Raw genomic sequence first — 22,240 nt, 5'->3', positions numbered from 1 at the left:
TTACTTTCAACAGGACAGGCACTCGTATTTCATATGTACTCAAATAGGTCGTTTAATATTGGAATTCCGGAGTGTTTTGGATTTTTGGCGTAATTGCTTTTGTAAACAAACACGTAAATCGTGAATTTCTCGTGAATAAAAGCTCATTCTCGTAAAAAAAAAAACTATACCAAATGATAGAGAAATCATTCTTCTACGTGATAGTGTTATTAGTTTTCGAGATTGCGCTTTTAATCACGATAAATCGGCGATTAACGTGCTGTTTACAAATGCAATTATGCCCAAATCTCAAGTCGCTCCGGAATTTATGTTCACAACTTTTTTCTTGAACCGTCCATGAGAGCTTGAAATTGTAAACAAATGATTTCAAAAGTTACAACTGCAGGGTTGCCAAACTAATGGAATACTGAGATTGACACAGCTTGATTGCCACACTTCGACACGATCGGCACAAAGCTTGGCACAGATAAAGTATTCGGCACAGATTGATATGTGCAGAGTTGAACACCCCTTGCGTGCTGAGCACCAATGTTACCGACGCCAGGGAGGCAGCTTCCACACCTGAACCCTACCTATCGACCCATCAACTCATGAACCGGGGGGACCAACGGCTTTACTTCCCTCCGAACATCTCGGCGGCGCTGACTGGGATTGAACCCAGGCCTGCTGGGGTGAGAGGTAATCCCGCTTACCACTACACCACCGGCGCCACTATGCACCCTTTGATGCATACAATGTATTTAGATAATGTAAGATTTCGTTGAGGGTAACATTATTAATTACAATATATTTCATTGGTTCAGGAAGGTATGAGAAATACTGGTAATCCCGATCTTGGTCATCATGACTTGTGTAATGAAGAGGCAGGCTTATCAAGAAGACTTTACTATGCAAAAATGTCAGAGAAAAATTCGTTTTGAATAATTAAAATTGCAAAAATTGCCTGGGGTCATATTGACCCCAAGATACAGACAAAGGATTAAATCAATCCAATTTTTCGTTATGCAGTAACCCCTGGGGTGGTACCGTCCACCCGCTGCTGTTTCTCGGCTGTCTTTCAACCAATTCCGCTGATGTTTAGTATGTGATTAGTGTCAACCATAAACTAGTTATCTACAGAAAATCAGCTTAATTGCTTGAAGGACAGCCGCGAAATATCGGTGGGTAGAGGGTACCACCCACCGCATATTTATACGGAAAAGTTCGAGGGGGGCGTCACATCTAAATTTCAATTCTAACCAGCTAACGCAGCTCACCACAGCAAAATCGTACATAGTGTCACCCCCTCGTAGGGGTTGGTGTATATTAATTGTAACGTAACGTAAACAAATGTGATGTATCGTTTGAGCTTAGTCCTTCTCTCCTATGCATCACAAATTGTCACGTTTCTTCATAAATGTTTGACGTGACTCATCGGCGTCAAACCACGCTCATCTTCAACGATTAAACTAATTACCGTAGAACCCCGTTAGTTTGAATAGCTAAAATTGCGATGAATCAGAGCTCATTTTGAATTTGTTTAACTGGTACACCTGGAGTGCTGAATGGCGTCACGAACATGTACCATTCACATAAATTCAAAATGAGTGTTGTTTAATTCCTATTTTAGCTATTCAATCTAACGGGGCTATGTGCTACCTTATCAAGTGGCTTCTATTGGTGTTGGTCTTGCAATTTTGAGAAATGTAGCACCGTAGATGCATTACATCAGCTAATACTGAGAAAGCGAGCAACGATCGACAGAATGAGAGAGCAGTGGCGTTACACCGGCATTTTAATGGATTGCGCATGGTGGGTGCACTGAGTTTGCTCTCTCCATTTAGTATGAGGTGGTGGGGATGGGGAGCTGCCATGCTTAGTAGTGCCTCGTTGAGAAATTCTACCGAGCAGATCGAAGTTAAACGGCACCAGTCGAAGGAGTGTTGTGTGCTGTTTGTGACTAGTAGTGCAAAAGATATCCATATTTCATCCAAAAATTGCCGGATAATTTTGTGCAGATCCCACGGCGGAGGCTTCATCTGCTGAGCCCAGGGCGACGAAAGTGAGCCTGTCTTTGCCAAGAGGAAGACCACATTCTATTGCGAGATAGTCAATCAAACGGGTAAGATACATGAATGCACTACTGATGATGTCATTCCAGTATTTTCGACGCTAGTGTTGTGTCTGAACTAGAAGTGTTTCTTTACGGCATGTAACATTTTTGAGGATAATTTTTTTTTTAAATAGTTATATAGTTTAATAATTTTGCTATTAGCCCAATGTATACCATGGATCGGATTATATTTCGCGTAAAATGTGACAACATGTAGTGCGACAGCGATGTTGTCTTTGAATGATAGGATAATGCAATATCATGGTGTGTTGTGAAATCTGTATCGAAAGATGCCAACTTCGCATTACACAATCGGTGAAATAATTGAGTTCCAATAAATACGTTTCTAAAAAATCAAGCCAACCATCAAGCAAGTGCTTTGAAAATCATCGATGCTTTGGTGAATCACATAAGTGGTACGAGCTGGTACTATTAAATATATAAGTGGCAGCTCACAATGGAACGTGTAAATAAATCAAAACAGAGAGGAAACTTGCAAAGCATCCAAGAGAGATTCTATTAATTGACTTCCTCTCTTTAAAATAACAAAGTTTCTTCCGCCGCGTCTACGAAGCTTCTTCGCTCCACCGAAAAATCCCAAGTGTCAATCTTTGCGTGAAAATGCCATGCTTACCATGTTTCTTAAGGCCCAAAAGTAATGTGGGCGGAAGCGGATATATGTCTAACTGAAGTCGATTTGATTCTAACTAGTTTTCAATCCGACAAGTAGGTTTACTCAGATCGGGCTTTCCGCTGCCGCTGCCGTTCCGCTTCCGCTGTCATTGCGCTTGGGCCTTTAGGCTGTGTTCCATTTGTTGAATTTTTGCTTAAATTTGACAGATGGAAAATTTTCAAATTAACCTGCTATTGTACCAGACTTATTTCTGACAGACCAGGAATCAATTTTGGCAAACACAGGATTTTTGAACAATATAATTTATTTTCGAAGTGTCCAATTTATGTGAAAATTCACCAAATGGAACATAGCCGGAGAATAGAAAAGGAACCATTACAAGCTGAATATTGCAGTAGGTCCTAAGTAACATTGATCGATTCTCTTCGTCAACTTTCTCTTTCGTTAATAACTTGAGCATATAACCATAGAGGTAACTCTAAGACTAGAAGGTCCCGAAGAAACGTGCTCAACTTTTTGGCTCAGCTCTGGTACTCTCTTCGGTCCCAAGCTAATCGATGGACCATTCGAAACATAGGAAAATCGACGAACCCCTCATTTTATCTGTCAAACTTTCACAGCAAATCAAAACAAACATAGAGTAGTACTAGAATTTGAACTAGAATGGGGTACGTTAATCGATTTGCTTGGGACGAATAGGCTAGTCAAGTAGTGAGCCAATTTAAAATACACATATACCTGGAAATGTCTTTACATGGCCATGGGGATACAAAGAGAAAGTTGACAAAGAGATTCTGTCAATGCTACTTAGGACCTTATGCAATGTTCAGCTTGATTATTGAAGAAAGCTTTTTTTCCTTTGGTTTGTTTTCCGTCGATCTTGTTTTCCGTGCTGTGCACCAATGCTACCGACGCCAGGGAGGCAGCTCCCACACCTGGACCCTACCCTATCAACCCATCAACTCATGAAGCGGGGACGAACGGCTTTACTTCCCTTCCGAAGGAAGGCGTGATCAGAGATGTTATGCCTCAGAACATCCCGGCGGCGCCGACTGAGATTGAAACCAGGCCTGCTGGGGTGAGAGGTAATCACGCTTACCACTACACCACCGGCGCTGCTCATTGAAGAGAGCTTATTATTGCTAAAAATGCTAAACAGTAAAAAGCAAAAGAAGGTGACACGTGCATTAGTGAGCAGAAAAGACTCTTATGAGAAGTGAAGCTTTCTGGAGTTCCAAGGTGTTTATTATGAACCCAATGAAATGTATTGGCAAAAAGTGACTGATACCATCAAAACTGTTTAGTTGGAAGTTTAGTCGAATTGCACTTATTGTAATTTTTTTTTTTCATATATGGCGCTATTCAAATGTCAGAATATTCAACTAACTCTTCGAATCACCAACTGTCATCAATCAGCTTATGGGTTGCTAATACGGCTTGTTTGCCGATTTGACAAAAAAAAATAATATTTTTGCAAGTGGTTCAAGATCCAATGTTCATAATTAGCCAGAATACAGTCATTGTTTCTATATATGGAACCTGGAGATAACGGAACGGCTCTCGAAAGATCCGGAACATCCGTAAAAGTGGTCTATCCATAAACCTGATCCTAGAACTCAGCGGTTTTTTCGAAAACATTAGGAACTGTGATATAAGGCATAAACATGGACTCGGATAGCCATCGGACCGTCCTCCGGAAGATCTGGAACATCCGTAAAAGTGTTCAATCTATGAAACTGATCCTAGAGCTATTCGGGTTTTTTTTGAAAACACTTGGGACTGTCATATATAAATTAATTAGGGGTCATGACATAAACATGTACCTAGAAGGCCATGGGACCTTCCTCCGGAAGATCTGGAACATTCTTAAAAATGGTCAATCCATGAAACTGATCCTAGAACTCCGTGGTTTTTTCGAAAGCATTAGGAACTGTGATATAAGAAATAATTTGGGGTCATGACATAAACATGAACCTGTATGGCCATAAGACCGTCCTCCGGAATAACCAAAACATCCGTAAAAGTGGTCAATTCATGAAACTGATCATAGAACTCCGCGGTTTTAGAAAAAACACTAGGAGCTGTGATGATAGAATGAATTTGGGGTCGTGACAAACGTGGACCCTGATAGACATGAGACTGTCCTCCGAAAGATCCGGAACATCCGTAAAAGTGGTCAATCCACGAAACTGACCCTAGAGTTCTACGGTTTTTTTTCAAAAACATTAGGAACTGTGATACACGAAATAATTTGTGTTCATGACATGAACACGGACTCGGATGGTCATGGGAGCGTGCTCTGAAAGATCCGAATGCTAAAAAAAAAATGCAAAAAGTGTGTTTCATGCTTCATAAGGAATTTTTTTTTGTAATTACTTTATTTGTACAGGCTCAATCGAATAAACTTTACAGAGCCGAGTTATCCTTTGCGTTATACATTATTACTGTCTTATATTTAAAGTTAAAGGAACTGGACCGAGTACTCGCGGTCGTCTCGAGGTTAGTGGAGATTTACAATTTTTTGGATGGGAAAAGGGAAGAAGGAGGTTTTAAATGTGGTTTACGATATAACTATTTAATTAATCCTAAAGCATGAAATTATTTCTATTCATCTTGAAAACAAACATTGAAAAAAAACCACACGTACAAAATACAAACTAAACACAAGGTTAATCAAACTTACAATCTAAGGTTAATATCCTTAAAGTAAACATATATGAGTTTCATAAACTCCAGATCGCGTCTAGCCAAAATATCCCGAACTGGAACATTAGGTTGTCTACCTCGAGCCCGAAGTGAATCATAAAAATGTGATCTGACTTCACGATACTCCGCACAAGACCAAAGGATGTGATCAGCGTCCTGGTAACCTTGTCCACATTCACAGAGATTGCTGTCACCCAACCACACACGGAACAAGTGAGCGTTTAGACAATAGTGATTGGACATGAGACGAGACATCATGCGTATGAAGTCTCGACTCAAGTCCAACCCTTTGAACCATGCAAACTTCGACACCTTAGGGATAATTGAATGTAGCCATCGTCCCAAGCTCCCTTCACTCCATTGATGTTGCCAGCTAACGAGCGACTGCTGACGATATATAGAGAAAAATTCGGCAGCCCTAAGTTTGCACCTTTAGAATTGATAAAACGATCCATAAAATATTGAAAAACGTTCCATTAAAAACATCCAAATGATCCATAAAACATCGGAGAAAATCCTTAAAAAAGTGTGGATGATCCATAAAAAATATCAATATTATCAATATTTTATGTGAAATTTAGCATCACAATTGTAAAAATGTACCACTAAATTTCTAAATAATGAGCATTGGAATTGTACAAATTACCCATACACATATTGCAATTGATCCATAAAACATTCAGCAATGAACCTTAAACTAAAGAAAGTGATCCATAAAAAATCAAGTTTGCACATTTAAAAATATAGGCATGATCCATAAATTAGACGTATATTATTCATGTTTAGGACACTATTTTTTTTTTAATTTTGATCCATAAACCTTGAAAAATTGCTCCACTGCTTATCTACTTAGATTTACTGTCCTTCCCGTGTATTTAAGGTAGATGTGCGAAGCGACGGGCAAGCGTCTAGAATTAGCTTCCAAAAGAAGATTCTATAATAATATTCTTAAGACGTTTCCTATGGAAGCTTCATTTAGAAACTTTTTAAGAAGCTTATTCTAGACGCTCGCCCATCGTTCTGCTCTTCTGACAAAAAAAAACACGGGCAGAACAGTAAATCTGAGTAGCTCCGCAGTAATGTAGCAATTTTCCAAGGTTTATTGATCAAATTAAAAAAAAAAACATATGTATATAGACCGAGATATAGACTATAATTGGAACACACCAAAATTAGCACGTCTACCAACAACTGGAACACCTACCCTAGGTATGATCCATAAAATTAACATTTTTTTTTCATTTTTTCTTAAGAAGATTATTATAGAAGCTTCTTTTGGAAGCTAATTCTAGACGCTTGACATCTACCTAAAAACACGGCAGGACAGTAAATCTAAGTAGTTAAGCAGTAATGGAGCAATTTTTCATGGTTTATGGATCAAAATTAATAATACAGTGTCCAAAACGTGAATAATATACGTCTAATTTATGGATCATGGCTGTTCGGAATATCGGGATAATCCTGTACCGCCAAGTCCAGTGACAACCCTGTGGGGGATTCAGAGAGCTACGGTAACGGTCGCTGTCAGAAATGACAGACGTCAGGTTTGGTTCAACGGAACTGTGAACTCACAGTTCCGTTGAACCAAATATCTAAGGTTTGGTCGGAGTATGAACGAGAAAAAAAGAGGAAAAGAAGATACAATTCCAAACCATTTAAAAAACGTTTTACAGCTAAATTATTTTAATTGCCTAAATTTGTTAATATACCTATCGTTTAATTAAATTGTAGTTATTTGTAGTGAACTAGCTACCAACAATCAATACGGAACTAACGATTTTAAATTGGCTCACTACTTGACTTGCCTATTGGTCCCAAGCAAATCGATTAACGTACCTCATTCTAGTCAAAATTATAGTACTACACAATTTTTGTTTTGATTCGCTATGAAAGTTTGACAGGTAAAATGAGGGGTTCGTGGATTTTCTCGTGTTTTATAGGGGTGCATCGATAAGCTTGGGACCGAAGATAGTACCAGAGCTTAGCCAAAAAGTTGAGCACATTTCTTCGGGACCTTCTGGTCTTAAAGTTACCTCTATGTAGCTACTGAAGTAGGTTAGTTGGAGGTGGAATGCGTGCAAATATTGAATTTAATAACCCCATATTTGCTTAATCTAGATACTACAGTTTGATCCTAAAATCTGTTAACCTACAATTTGTTCCTAAACGCTATATACATGATTTACCCTAAGTAACTAGTAAGTAGCTCATTCTACATCGTTTGCGTGCCTAACTAAAATAATAATTGAATCCCTAAATTCTAAATCTAGCCAAATCTTTGTTGAAAGAGTGACGGAAGATAACTCTCGGTTTGAAAATCTCCCGCTCAGCCTCCTATCGCTTTTCATGGAGGAATTTCTCTTCCTCCAGCGCTTTCTTATTTGCGCTTTTCTCCTGCAGCAACTGGTCTAGGGATTCTTCCAGGCTGACCACATCGGTACTGCCTTTTCCAGATTCGGTTGCGGCATCACTCCTCACTCTATTATTTCTGCTAGGTGGTTTATTTGAGACAGACATCTTGGTTCCTTTTGCCACCTTATAAGCATTAAGATTGGTTTTGATTTTATATTAGTTTAATAAAACCTATTTCAGCTTCAAACTGTCCAAAACGAGACTGCTCTGAGGAAGTTGCTTTCATTAATACGAACATGGCTATATTTTTAAGTGCGCAAACATGATTTTCTATGGATCACTTTCTTTAGTTTAAGGTTCACTGCTGAATGCATTATGGATCAATTGCAATATGTTTATGGGTAATTCTTACAATTTCAATGCTCATTCCTTAGAAATTTAGCGGTACATTTTTACAATTGTGTTGCTAAATTTTACAGTAAATATGGATCATATTGATATTTTTTATGGATCATTCACACTTTTTTAAGGATTTTCTCCGAAGTTTTATGGAACATTTTTAATGTTTTTTATGGAACGTTTTCCAATATTTTATGGATCATTTATTGGTTTTTATGTTCAAAAGTATGTTTGCCGAAAAATTCACTATAGGCGATCTGTCGATCATAAATGTCGCCTTCCATAGCGCCCACCTTCGCAAGTGAATCCGCCTTCTCATTGCCCAAAATTGAGCAATGCGAAGGGACCCACGCGAAGGTGATGATGAAAGAGCGCACGGATAAAGCACTAAGCAGTTCTCGTATTTTCAAGAGAAAATACGAGAAGTGCTTTACCGGCCTCCACCACTCCTTGATTTAGGCAAGCTGATTTGGGGTTCTTTATTTGCAACAATCCGCGAACGGATGCGCTTTCGTTTCCGTGCAGAACCTTCCGGAAAACTGAAAGAAGTTCCCTCCTCAGCTAAGTCAGAGTCAGTCTCGTCATCTGACAAAAGAGAAAAGGGATTTTTGTCAGTGGTCGATGGCGTGGCTGTCTTAAGCATTTCTGCAAAAGACCGCCTGGAACGTTCCTTAAGGGAGCGTTTCATTTTGTCCCCGAGCTGTTTGTACGCCGGGCATGAGGAGGAGTTCCATTGCAGTACACGCATTTTGGTGCAGTAGCTGCGCATCATGCTTCTCCCCGCATGTGGAGCAGCGTGCCTTGTTGCCGCAGTGGGAGGCCGTATGTCCAAACCGCTTGCAATTCTGGCAGTTCATGACCCGAGGTACAAACAACCGCACAGGAAGACGAAGTTTTCCCAGCTCGATGTATTGAGGAAGGGCAGATCCAGAAAAGGTCACCCGAAACGAGTCTGTGGGGGTAAAACTCTTTTTACTCTCGCTGAGCGATACTGACTTCATTCTATGAACGGCCAGTATCTTTACCGGAGGAAGCAAGGGGTTCTTGAATCGGCCAACCGCTTGCTTCTCCAGTATCTCGGGGTTCAGACTCGCCTCAGTGACCACGCCTTCGATCTCCACATCAGAGGCTGGAATGTACACCCTATATTCCAGTGTGAAAAATTGGGAAACAGCAATTTCATTGGCTTGTTTCAGGTTAGCGACGGTCACACGAAGTTTGTTGTGCCTAACCTTCGTTATTTCGGTCACGGCAGAGAATCGCTTTGTCAGATCATCAGATATCTGAACAACATTCAAGGGTTTGTTTTTGGGCTGAAAATAGACAACCCATGGGCCAGTCGAGTCATTCGGGTAGGCCCGCAATCTGAAGCTTTTCTCAGCCTGCCCATTGACAGACTGAGACGACGAACCAGGGATGACATCACCATTCTTCTGAGATGAATGGTCATCCATGTCGTCTTCTGACAAAACATCCATTTTGTTCAACTAGAGCGTTATATGTGTAGGCGTTTACACAGATGGCTGGAAGAGACGCGCTGCGTGGATGACCTTCGCTGTGGTGCACTTGATCGAGGCGCGTCACTCAGCGCACACAGGCGCACGATGATTGATGAACGATGTAGATGTAGAAAGCGCACACAGGCGCACGATGATTGATGAACGATGTAGATGTAGAAACGGGTGCTCACACTCGATGATGATGATACGTGAGCGGGTATGCGTAAGCGCGTATGCGTGACCACGCAACGATGATGCCCAAATTTGTTTGCGAATTTCCAATAGCACGGATTGATCTTTCCGAAAATGACACTTTCTACTAAAAAAACTCACTTTTCGATCAATTTACCGGGAACTATGCCAGGAGTCACTTAGTGAGAAAAAAACTGATAATTTATATCAAGCGAATATCGAAAAAACTTCCAAAACAACGGAGCGCGAAACAAGTCGACCGTACTTCTTGCTAGGACGCAGTGGAATGCTTCATAAGGAATAATTGCACTGAAGACAACAAAAAGATTCGACTTGCATTTTTTTCTTATTTTGAAATTTAATAAGTTCTCAACCTTTCAATATTGAATATAGATGTTGTATATGTATAAATATGATACTGTACTGAAACTTAAAAACATATTGACATTGAATCGGCTTGAAAAACATAAAATTCACATCACCAGATGGGTGGTGACCCATAGGTTGAGAAAAGCTACTTTAGGTCCTAAGTAATATTGAAAGATTCTCTCCGTCGACTTTCTCTTTGCATCCTTACGACCATGTTAAGACATTCCCAGCTATTTTCAGCACACATATTGATGAAAGGGGGCCTCCCTTAGCTCAGTCGGTAAGGGCGCAGCTACAAATCAAGACCATGCTGGAGGTGGTTGGGTTCGATTCCCAGTACGGTCTAGAAATTTTTTGGGTTGGAACATTTCTCGACTTGTGATGCTCGTTAAGAAAATACCATGAGACATTGTCTATTTTCCGGATTGGTGTTACGTTTTTATAAGACCCAACTAGGAACTCAGTCGGGAGACTTTCGGGAGACTAGTAGCAACAATCAATACGAAACTAACGATTTTAAATTGGCTCACCACTTTAGTAGCCTATTAGTCCCAAGCAAACGATTAACGTACCCTATTCTAGTTGAAATTCTATTACTACACTATGTTTGTTTTGATTCGCTATGAAAGTTTGACAGATAACATCAGGGGTGTGTGGATTCATGCAGAACATGCAGGGGTGAGTGAAATAGCTTGGGACTGCTTGGGACCGTTGTTCTGGTACTGAGTGAGCCAAAAATAATAATGATTTTTTTCGGGACCCAGTGGTCTTAGAGTTACCTCTATGCTAGTAGCAACTAGCAGTGATGCAGAGAAAGACAACGAGTTCACAAATAGGCACGAAAATTGAACAGGAGGGTGAAGAAACAGCGAAAGTTTGTGAGATCGTTTTAAATGTTTAAAATGCGTGTTCGATGAATAGCTTGCGAATGTTATGTGTGTTTGTCTGTGGCCACACATAACAGACGTCCAGATGGTTGTGTAAAATTTTAAACTAATAACTGGTTACATGGCCGTTACGTGATGCTGGCATCTTCTGATTTTATCTATAAATTTTGCACTAATGGCCAATTTGGTGCTAGTGTCAGCCGTTGAGTCTGACTCATATTTGAGTTCCATTTACTCTAATTTGGAAATTCGGAAATTACTGAAAAAAGTTGTAAATAGAGTATTGTCTATGCAAGCTTTGACTAAACTTTATTTATACATCGCCATGCATGAAAATTTGCATATTTGAAATAATTTTTAAGATCGATCAGCCTATCTAAATCAACTTCTACTGGGGGCGTCTTGTTGGAGCTGATCCATAACTTCGAATACAGTGTTCACTCGGCTGTCGACAAAAGCAGGCCACTCTCAATGTGTGCTACGCGATCGTCTGTTTTCTCGGCAGCAACCATTGTGTGGTCCTCCTCATTGTTCTTCATCAGCAGTTCTTTCGGTCGATGCGTCGTCGACTTTGGAAAGCAACCGTTTCGTGATGAGTGTGTGAGTGCTGACCACATTTTGCGTCCATTGCTGCAATGGACGCGCTCTGACCCTCGTTGGCGTACAACAATTTGCCATACAATGAAACTACTGGAAGCGGCTCCAGTTCTGATGGAGGAGGCTTTTTGGATAGCGGAAGATAAAGTGTTTATTGTGTTGTACCTTTTGACTATAGTTTTAAGATGTATTGTATAGTGACCAAGAATCCTCGGCTCTGTAAAGTTAATTCGGTTGAGCCTTATCAAATAAATTAGTAAAAAAAAAAAAAAAAAAAATAACTTCGAATAGATTGTTTTATTTTTTTAATAATTAGCTTTGTTTCTGCATCATATGCTCATGATATTTGAAGGACATGGATGTCTTTGAGGCTGGAGCGGGACATTTCACCGAAGGACGTTTCGGTGAAGGTCATTTCACCGAAAGGATCATTTCGCTGAAGAGCAAGCCATTTTCTACGGGTTTGAACTTTGCTCAAAGCTCAGTAAATTTTGAAATTAATCTTGAAAAAAGATTAAGAAGGTTCGATTTTTTTCAACCTGGAAACCTATTCGTCCTTCTTTTGAACATGAGCAGTTCTTTTGCGTTTGAGGATTTTCATGTTGGGCAGTCAGTGTTGACGTGGTTTAAGCTATTATAGAAATTTTGTTCGAGCTTTAATGCCTGTCCTCTGTGGAAACACTTTGTAGTTCTTAAAGCACTGTAGTAAAAGTATGGACGACTATCATCACAAAACTGAAAAAAAAGTAGTACCAATCGAGCAAAGCAGTACATTTTGACGATTCGATTGGAACTACTTTTGGCAGACGTCCACACTTTTACTTAGAGGACATGATTTTTTGTTTAAAGTTCAAGAGTCTTTCAAAATTTCAAGCTTATTCAAAACGTATTAGTCCAATAATCTTGATATATGTGTGTATGTTTTCAAATCTAGGATCTTTAAAAATCTTTAGTCTCTAGAATTTCAAAGTACATACCAGAATATGTAAAAAAATCAAGTCTCAGTATTTCTCTTTTACTAAGTTCCAAGTTGGGTCCGAGATCTCAAAAATATTTTGGAATTCTGCTATTTTATTGTTAGTAAATTTCAAAAGCCAGAATTGAATTGGATATCTATGAAATTTTTATTTTTTAGTTTTTCGATGATAATTTTTTTTTTGACTTTCGGTTATTTTTTTCGATGATTTTTTTTACTTTTCCGATTTTTTCTTGACTTTTACGACTTTTTCGTTTTTTTTTCAATCATTTTTTCAATACTTTTTCGATGTAATTTTGATTTTGATTTTACGACTTTTTTTAGATTTTTTTTTGACTCCGACTAAAAGAAAACAGGACATGACTAAATGTTATATTAAATATAAAAACATGTTTTAGCTGTAGACTAACATCGACTTATTTTCATTACTGATTTATAATTGCAGTTTCTAGTCTATGAACAGTAACGTCTGAAGAGAATAAAATGGCCAATATGCAGAATGCGCCAGCAAGATTGTTAATAACCAAGGAAGGATTCCGCGCAGTTCTCCAATTAAAAGGGGATAGCTTCCAGGCAACGATCTTAAATTCGTCCGTCCCTCGTTGTTACCAGCTGCTGCATGTTCCAGTTGTGTTCGATCATTCTTGTACCATATATGATTTGACTGAACGAGACTCACGATGGCAGCGTTCACATGTTCAACTCTTATCCATTGACAATTCACAAGTTCTGTTCATTGGAAAAATCGGCCTTCACGGTGGTGGACACAGTTGTTCCAAATGTGCCACATACTACTGCGATCGGTGTCACTATTCGTGTCCAAACGGTAGATGTTACGATTACTGTAGCCACCGGTCGGACCACAATTGTGCCTCCCGCCAAGCTGCCCAACGACGCGAGCAGGAAGAGCGTGACGAACGTAGACGGCGAGCACAACAGGAACGGGACCGCCAGGAGCGCATACGACAGGAGCAGGTAGAACAGCAAAGGCTGCAACGTGAGAAAGAAACACTCGAACGACAGCGGCAGGAACATGTCAGACTTGAGCGAGAGCACCAGGATCGGGAGCAGCGCGAACGGGAACGGCAGGAACGATTACGGGAACAACGGGAACAAGAGGAACGAGAAAGACAAGAGCGCTTGAAGCGGGAACGAGAAGAAAAAGAGCGTCACGAACAGCTTAGACTGCAAAGAGAACAAGAAGAACCGACGAGACAACAGCGTTTGCAGCGAGAGCGTGAACATCAGGAACAGCTACGCATTGCACGAGAAAAAGAGGAGAAAGAAGTAATCAAGTCCAAGCTTCAGGAGGCCTTGGAACAAACAAGTGCTATACGGGATGACGAAATCGATTACGTTAGCGAAGAGGAGGCTGAAGAGCCATGCAATGAGGTAAATAATAATGAAACACACTCCATTCAACAAGAAGGTCCCATTAACACTACGGAGACAGATTATGGGAATCTGTTACCCGAGGCCAAAGTGATTGATTTGCGGTTATTATTCGAAGCATTGGATACATCGTCACTGGATTTAATCGATGACTCCTACAGTGACCGCGCAATCTCGGAGTCCTGGTACAAACAGATTGAAATAGTTCAAGCAAATTCTTCTAAGCTAATCGAGGCACTATTGATAAGATTGCAAAATAACATGTCGGAAGACTTTGGGCGCTTAATCAAACGAGCGGTAGACAAAGAAAATAATCGCAAGGTTGGTGCCGAAATTTTCGACGAAGAAGTGAAGAAATCTGAAAAGCAACTGGAACGTCTAGCAAGACGAAATCATCACAAACAATTGCGAAAAGAATCCAGACATCAACGTATTTCAAAATCCGTTGAGAATAAAGCATTTTTGCAGCTGTCGAGAGCCGTAAGAAGAAATTTAAACAAAGTGGACGTTGTACTTCAGCAGCAACTATTGGAGTACGTTCATCGAGGAGGTAAACTACAGACTCGAGTTGTGAAACGCTATCCGGTGATAAGATGGATCGAGCAAAGCTTAATATTCGAACTTATTGTGTACCCAGAGGGAATCGTGGATGAGGTTTTACTTGAAGTCTTCAAAAATTATTGGTTAGATGTGAGGGAGTCATTTGAGTGGCAAGATCGCCAGAAACTCTTGTACTCACTTCGAACGAAGCAGTTGACTCATGGATTAACTCTGCTACATATCAACGATATTTTGGACATGGTTCTTGGTTTGAAATCCGAAGGACTGAACATAATCTGTGAAGAGCAGATCTTTTGGTATCGCAAACTGAAACGTTGCTGGATCAGGCGAAGACTGGTGCGTTGGACTTGTGATGAAGAAACTTTTGACGCATTGGTTGAACTGCTCGTGAACATGCCATGGAACAGTTTGATGATTCAACAGTTTCTTAATGCCATTGTTGAAGAACGAAACCAAACAGCAATTTGCGACTTGCTTCATAAAGTAAAAAATGAGAATGTTGTTCATCCAGTAGTGATGAACATCATCAACCAGATTCAGAACGAAGAAGATTGTGCAACGGCTTGGATTCAGGAGCTCAGGTACCAAATTTTGGTTCAAAAAATTTACGAACTTTCCCCCCAGGTCGCCCGTGATGTAGATGCAAAGCTAGGACATCTTTTGAGGAAAGAAAAAGCTAATAGAATTCAAAATTTTATTGACAGAAACAAGAACCTTTTGGAACCAAATATGTCAAAGTTTGCAACAATTTTAGAGCATATCCTGACATATCAAACCACACCAGATATTTGGGATCATGTTTTCACTGCTATTAAGCTAGAAAAGAACCCCGAAAAATGGATTGGCCAAATTGATAAGATTATAATTTCTTCCATTTTCGGTAAAAGCTATGAATACAGCGTAGATGAGTTAATCGAGCAAACTAATCATAATAATTTGAAAAACAAGTTCAACTTAGTCAAACTGGCGTATTCTACAGCTGCGCTTTCGTTCAATTCTTCGCAGTTTACTGAATTCAACAGTGTATGCTCCATCATAATGGCAACCAACAGTGAAGCACTTCAAAAACTCACTCGAAAACCCATTTCGGAGTGGAAGGAAAAGGAAATACGGCATTGGGCACGTTTTGTCAAATTCAGTCCGAATCAGGTATCGCTGGTAGAGAAGATAGCAGTTGTCAGCCGTGCCGTTGAACTTTGCCACAAGTTCTTCCCAAGAGCAACACAGATTTTGTCGTTGTTGATGTTGGCGAACCCAGATGAAGGTCAAGGTCGTCTTGCTCAGATCAACACCGGTGAAGGTAAGTCCATTATTGTCGCAATGCTGGCTGTGATACACGCGTTGAAGGGTGTGAATGTCGATATTGTTACAACGTCTACGGAGTTGTCGATTCCTGAAGTGAAAAAGCAACGACCATTCTTCGCAGCGTTTGGCCTAACGGTGGATGAAAACAGCCCGGATCAAGTGAAAAAAGTTGTCTATAGCTGTGATGTTGTCTACGGAACTGCATCAGATTTCCAAGGAGACATTCTCCGTTCAGAGTTCTTGGGGAATGATTGCCGTGGAAGTCGTAAGTTTCAAGTAATCATAGTGGACGAAGTGGACAGTATGTTGTTTGACAGCCGAAATCATAGTGTCCGTTTAGCAGATGAGAATCCTGGAATGACTCATCTAGAGGTACCGTTGGCCGTCATTTGGCAGCACATTCACAACATCAACAATCACATGGTTTCGGTCAATGGGAAGGTGCATTTCATCGCGGAGGACTTTGAAGCAGTTGGGCAGCAGATCAAACTGTACTCTGGGGAAGACTGGGAGGCTGTAAGTATCGAAGTGGATGATAAGAAGCAGTTTATATCGGAACATACCGAGGATCATTTGCGAAAATTGCTTCGAAAGTTAACGGATTCTGAACGGGATGAATACGATGCCTATCAAGAACTGAATCTACAAATTCTGGAAAAGGAGGAACAGATTTCTATGAAAGACGGAAATGGTACGGATGAGTTGATGGATGCATGTGAGAAGATGCGCAAGAAGCTAATCGAAATTCCGTGGAATTACCGAGATCCAGTCGTTGATATTCCGGAACATTTGAGGGACTTCGCTTTGAATCAGATTTGCATCTGGGTAAAGAACGCCATACTGGCTGAATGGGCTTACAAGCGCGATGCTCACTATACTGTAGTGCACGGGAAAATTGTGCCAGTGAATTTTAATGAAACCGGTGATCTCCAGACCAATATGGTGTGGAGCGATGGCTTGACGCAGTTCTTGCAGATGAAGGAAGGGTTGAAAATGGATCCGGAAGGAATATCAACAAATTTCATCTCTAACGTTAGCTTCTTCCAGCGATACGGTTCCAATATCTACGGATTGACGGGAACTCTTGGTGAAGAATCTACACAGGGCTTCTTGCAAGAAATGTATGGCACAGACATGGTTGTGATTCCACCATATAAGAGCATAGACATCGCCAACAATGAAAACTCCGGTTACAGATGCAAGGAACTCGCACCATTGGTTCTATCAAATCTAGGTAGATGGTTCCAAAGCCTAAAGGAGAACGCAGTGTACCACGCTGAGAATGGCCGTGGAGTCCTGGTCATTTGCAAATACATCAATCAGGTTCGGCATCTTTCCAATATGCTGAAGAAGGTGTACGATTCCAAAAAAATCGTCACATATACAGGAGAGGAGGCATGTTTCGAAAAGGACACGATCAACTCGGGTGAGATCATCATTGCTACCAACATTGCAGGTCGTGGAACGGACTTCAAGACGTCGAAAGATGTTGAAAAGAACGGAGGAATGTGCGTGTTGGTAGCGTTTCTGCCGGAGAGCTTCCGCGTCGAAATGCAGAACGTTGGTCGTACGGCTCGCGAAGGTAAACGAGGCATGGCTCAGTTAATTGTACACGATGGTAGCAATACGTCCATGGAGGTACTAAAGAAGATCCGACAGGTGCATGAGACTCAGGCAACGCACACAGCCATAGATGATGCCAAGAAGATGCTCGTTCAGGACAGTCTCTTCAATCGGTTTTGCTTGCTGGAAAATGAACTCCTTCCAAGTATGGACGATACGAGGAAAATGCACGTATGGGATCTGCTCGAGGCCAATTGGGCTGATTATTCAGCGTACCACCTAAATACCAGGAAAATTGCCGAAAAGGCTGCTGAATGGTCTGAAGCTTCACAAATAGAATTCGAGCAAGCAGCTTTGAACAGGCTTACTAAGGAACAGGTTGGCAAATTGAACGAAGAGGACCTACGAGAGCTGCAAGATAAAGCTGCTGAGCAGGTGGCTATCGAGTTGCCTGCATTCCGGAAGCGTTACACCCAGAACGTATTGAGTCAGTTTTGCTCCAAACTTTCATCAACAGTACCCTCAGAAATGCTAAATGAATTCAAAAGGGGTGAAAAATACAAACCAAAATGTAGCAACCTGGCCTTACGATACAAGTGGGGTTCATTCGAGAGAAAAGCAATTGAAGAAGCCTGGGGCCTTTGGTTGAAAAGCAAACATTTCGACGATGCTAAGATATCGACTGAAGAAGCCACCACCATGTTCAGGGGTGAATTCGAACAAGATCTTAATCACCGAGCCAAGAACGATAAGCTCGTTCAGAATCCCTTCTTTTACGTGCTCAAAGGGAACGAAGAATTGGATGCGAGGAAGCTCGAAGAAGCGGTTATATGTTTTGATCGAGCCATTCTACTAGATCCTGTTTTCTCTGTGAATGCACGATTTAACAAGGCTCGAGCTCTTCTTTCCTATACCGAGAACAGAGAATGCAAGCAACAGAAAGCATTACAGGAGTTGAAGAAGGCAAGAGATCTGATCAAGTCGGTATACCGTCCAAACCTGTTGACCTTCAATACATTGATTGGACAGCATGCCTGCCTAGAGCAAACATCTCAACACGTGCAACATCAGTTGGATGTTCTCAGTCAACAGGAAGATTTCATTGCGCAGGCCTGTGAAGTCATAGAGACTGCTCAGAAGAACAACAACAATGTGAAGCTCACGCTGAAAAATTTGTACGACCTATTTTCTGAGGCAAAGGAAAAGCACGATAAAGCAATCCGCGAAGCATATGGCAATGGTCTGAAGAGTTTATTCACTGTCGAAGAGAAGCTTCCGAGGCCATGGGGTAGCATAATAGCGGTTGCACTTATTGGCATCGCCCAAATTGCCGCAGGATGTCTCATAGTAATGTATACTGGAGGCTCCTTAGGATCGGGTCTCATTGCAGAGGGCGTAGCAGATCTGATCGTGGCCGCCACAGCTGCCATCAAAGGAACGTTTAGCTGGGCTGCCTGGGCAACTCAGAAAGTGATCAGCATCGCTATTTCCATCGTTTGCGCTGGAATCGCTTCTATAAAACAGACCATCAAATCTGCTAAGGAAGCCGGAACTCTGGGGTTAGGGACAATCAAACAAGCAGGAAAGGGGGTATGTAATACTTTCAAGTCCGGTTTAAAGGACATTTCGAGAACATGCTATGATGTCGGCAAAGGAATAGTTGGTCCGCAAGGTGGTGTACAGTTGGCCATCAAAGAAGTAGGACTCGCGTTGGGGAAAGGAGTCGTAAAGGAATGTTTGAACGAGGCAGGAAAATACTGCACTGATCAGCTGTTCATGAAAAATCTTGAAGATGAAATCAGTGCCTGTGTGAACGATGCTCTCATAAGAGCACTTTCGGAAAATGCTTTGGTTGTGAAGGCCTTGGAAGAAGATGAACGTAACGGTTCAAGCTACTGGAAACAGCTGTTCATAAAAGAAGGTATGAAGCTATTGAAAGATAAAGACATCAATCAGTGCATTGACATGTTCAAAAATATTGCAAAAGGGGTGGCTGTTGGATCAATTCCTTATGCTGACGATATCATGGATGTCGTTGGAGTGGGAAAATGTATGCATAAACTAATGACATACACGGAAAATTTCATTACGAAATTTAACAAGGTGGTGCGCGATCAGGAGAAGAAAATCAATGAAGCGGTAGTTGATTCGTCTAGCGAAACTTCCAGCCATAACGTTCAATCGACTGCCAAAATCAACCAAGCAGATCGTGATCAATTATCGGCTAAAGAGGTTGGTCAGGCTCCTGATGTCGACTGCGATAGTTCAGACATTAAAGTTCAGGAAATTAGGGAAGATACAGTCTACAGCTCAAAGGCACCAGCTCAAGCTGCAGTGAAGCTACGATCAACGTACCGAGAGGGCTCTACTCCGAGAACTCTTGCTAGTGCTTTCAAGGGTACGATTACGGGAAAACTGACTGCTTCAATCAAAGAGAATATTGTAAATCCAGCTGTAAGCCGAGTAACTGCAAAGGTGACCAACGGACTGTTCCACAGTATGGAAGAATCAGTCACTAAGCTTCGGAATGAGATTAAGACCGAGCGAGATCTCAGAAGCGAGTCAAATGCCTTGGCCAATGCAGCCGAAACCCATGAGCCAAAACCTGAACCTAAAGAACCTGGTACTGAATCCAAGCAGATGATTGACATCATCACCAAGGATGGACATCTGCATGACACCACAAGCTTGGCTCTTTCGGCGGGTGCAGTGAATGCTCCAGTCTACGTATATGACGAAAAGGGCAACTTGAAGTATATCGTAGGAAGTAAATTGCCGGGCAAACCAATAGCAATCAAGCATTTCACCCCGTCTAATGAACATCCCATGGGACACTTTTGTCCGTTGGATCCCAACGTCCCGGTGACTCCTTCGGGAAAAAATTCCTGTGCTCTGGATGCAATCGTGGCCCAGCTAAGTCCAGCTCAGCGCGAATCGTTACAGGTCAACAATGCGTCAGATCTGCGGGATAAGATGGTTGAACATATCAAGGCCAACCCAAGGAAGGCAGAGCACATGTTTGAAAAACGTGCCCATTTGGAACGGATAGCTCCAAATAGGATTTTCAGCGGCGGCATGGACCAACGGCGACAACCAACTCTTGATAAACGCGTTGGCAAGTACAACAAGCGATTCGAAGGATATGAAAAGATTCTCGGAGACAAAATTAGGCGTGATTCGGACACAATGGATCATGCCACTACGGACCAAACGCAGGAGCATCACCTGATCCATCAGAGACTTAAAAATCATCGAGCAATAGTGGACAGTGGTTTCAACATTCATGATCCGATCAACGTACTTGTCTGTCCCAAGAGTGAAGAAATACGGCAACAACTGGGAACGCGACGATCTGTTCACTGTGGTCGTCATCCGAAAAAAGTGGAAGCTGAGCTGAGAATTGAACTTGACCAAGCTTACAGTATGCATAGTGGGAATCCAGTAGAGTTGAAACGAGCTGTCTTCGAGATAGCTTATTCGGAACGAGAGAAAGTGCGCAGCGGTGAAAGGTGTCTGAAGAATTAAATGGTTTAGGCCGATTTACAATTACACAATCTCACTGCAATTGTATGGACTAAAGTCAAACCACAGACAAATATACACAACACATTGGACATTTCTCATTGTAAAACATCGTCGCTAAAACACTACCGACATCTGTCGTATACACTGGGCAATACACTCAACGCTGTAGTGTGTAAACGTCAAACGCAAGGGATTTGATTATGCGCGCCACAGGTGGTGGTACTACCAACTAAGAAACATTTCAATTGACCGTTAAAAGCCATTTCGATGAACATTTTAAAAGTATTATGTCTGCTTGGCTGTGGTAAAAGTATGGACGTCTGTCAAAAGCTGTTCCAACCGCACTGTCAAAATGCTTTACTTTGCTTGATTGGAACATTTTTTTTTCTGGTTTCAGTCGTCCATACTTTTACTAATGGACTTTTGTATGGACCTGTTTGAATGCCTGGATCACTCGTGTCTCATGACCGGACGTCACGGTGTCACTTCTTTACTCGGTTATGGACCAGTTCCACGTCAAATGACAACTCGGAAAAACTCGGCCTTCTCCAATTTACATGACACTTTGCATAATTGTTTGTAATGGGCAATCATACACATTCTTTCTAAAAATCGGTCATTTTGGATCTTGTAAAATTTTCAAAATGGCGCCCTTGAAAGTTTAATCGTAGCACGGAAACAGTACTGCTGGTCAGGGTTACTTCTACTCACTTGCTATAAAAAAATGTTTTTCGGAATTATGAAATCATGAAATAGTATAATGCTAATTAGTACTTGTAAGTTACAAGAAGAGGTCATGAAGTATATGTTTGACACATAAAATCTGTCAATATTGCTTTCAGCGATTTTACGACTCGTGAGCGCTTACTCTGAGTGAACGCTCACGAATCATATGATCGCTAATTGTGACGCTCTGAAAGCGAAATTGACAGGTTTTATGAGTCAAACACATACTTTACCCCCTTTTCTTATTACTTATTAGTACAACATATCATAATAACATCTAATGATTGCATAATTTCGAAAAATATTTTTTTTATAGCAAGTGAGTGGAAGCAACCCTGCTGCTGGTCGAAATTACGTCTGAGACAAAGTTGTAGGAAACTATACACGCTGAGGAAAAATAAATAAAATTTTCGTTAAAAATGGAAAAAAAAACCTGTAAAAATTAAAACTTCAATAGCAAAAGTA

The 22,240-nt window shown here is 41.1% G+C and overlaps 1 protein-coding gene across 1 annotated transcript; it reads left to right on the top strand.

Moving 5' to 3' along the window:
* The first annotated feature begins 1,886 nt into the window (after nucleotides 1-1,886).
* Nucleotides 1,887-21,714, top strand: LOC135709426 (uncharacterized). Its single transcript, XM_065231738.1, has 2 exons — nucleotides 1,887-2,101; nucleotides 13,149-21,714. Exon 2 carries the CDS (start codon nucleotides 13,187-13,189, stop codon nucleotides 21,047-21,049), a length of 7,863 nt encoding a protein of 2,620 aa, XP_065087810.1. The 5' UTR covers nucleotides 1,887-2,101; nucleotides 13,149-13,186; the 3' UTR covers nucleotides 21,050-21,714.
* The last annotated feature ends 526 nt before the right edge of the window (nucleotides 21,715-22,240 follow it).

The sequence above is a fragment of the Ochlerotatus camptorhynchus genome, unplaced genomic scaffold, assembly GCF_037179485.1.
Source record: "Ochlerotatus camptorhynchus isolate MF236.1 unplaced genomic scaffold, CSIRO-AGI_Acam_v1.1 ptg000361l, whole genome shotgun sequence".
In the NCBI taxonomy this organism is placed as follows: domain Eukaryota; kingdom Metazoa; phylum Arthropoda; class Insecta; order Diptera; family Culicidae; genus Ochlerotatus; species Ochlerotatus camptorhynchus.
This window is presented reverse-complemented; position numbering and strand designations above follow the sequence as displayed.

Excerpts from the sequence above, each read along its gene's own strand:
- LOC135709426 (XM_065231738.1), top strand. The coding sequence starts at position 13,187 with ATGGCCAATATGCAGAATGCGCCAGCAAGATTGTTAATAACCAAGGAA.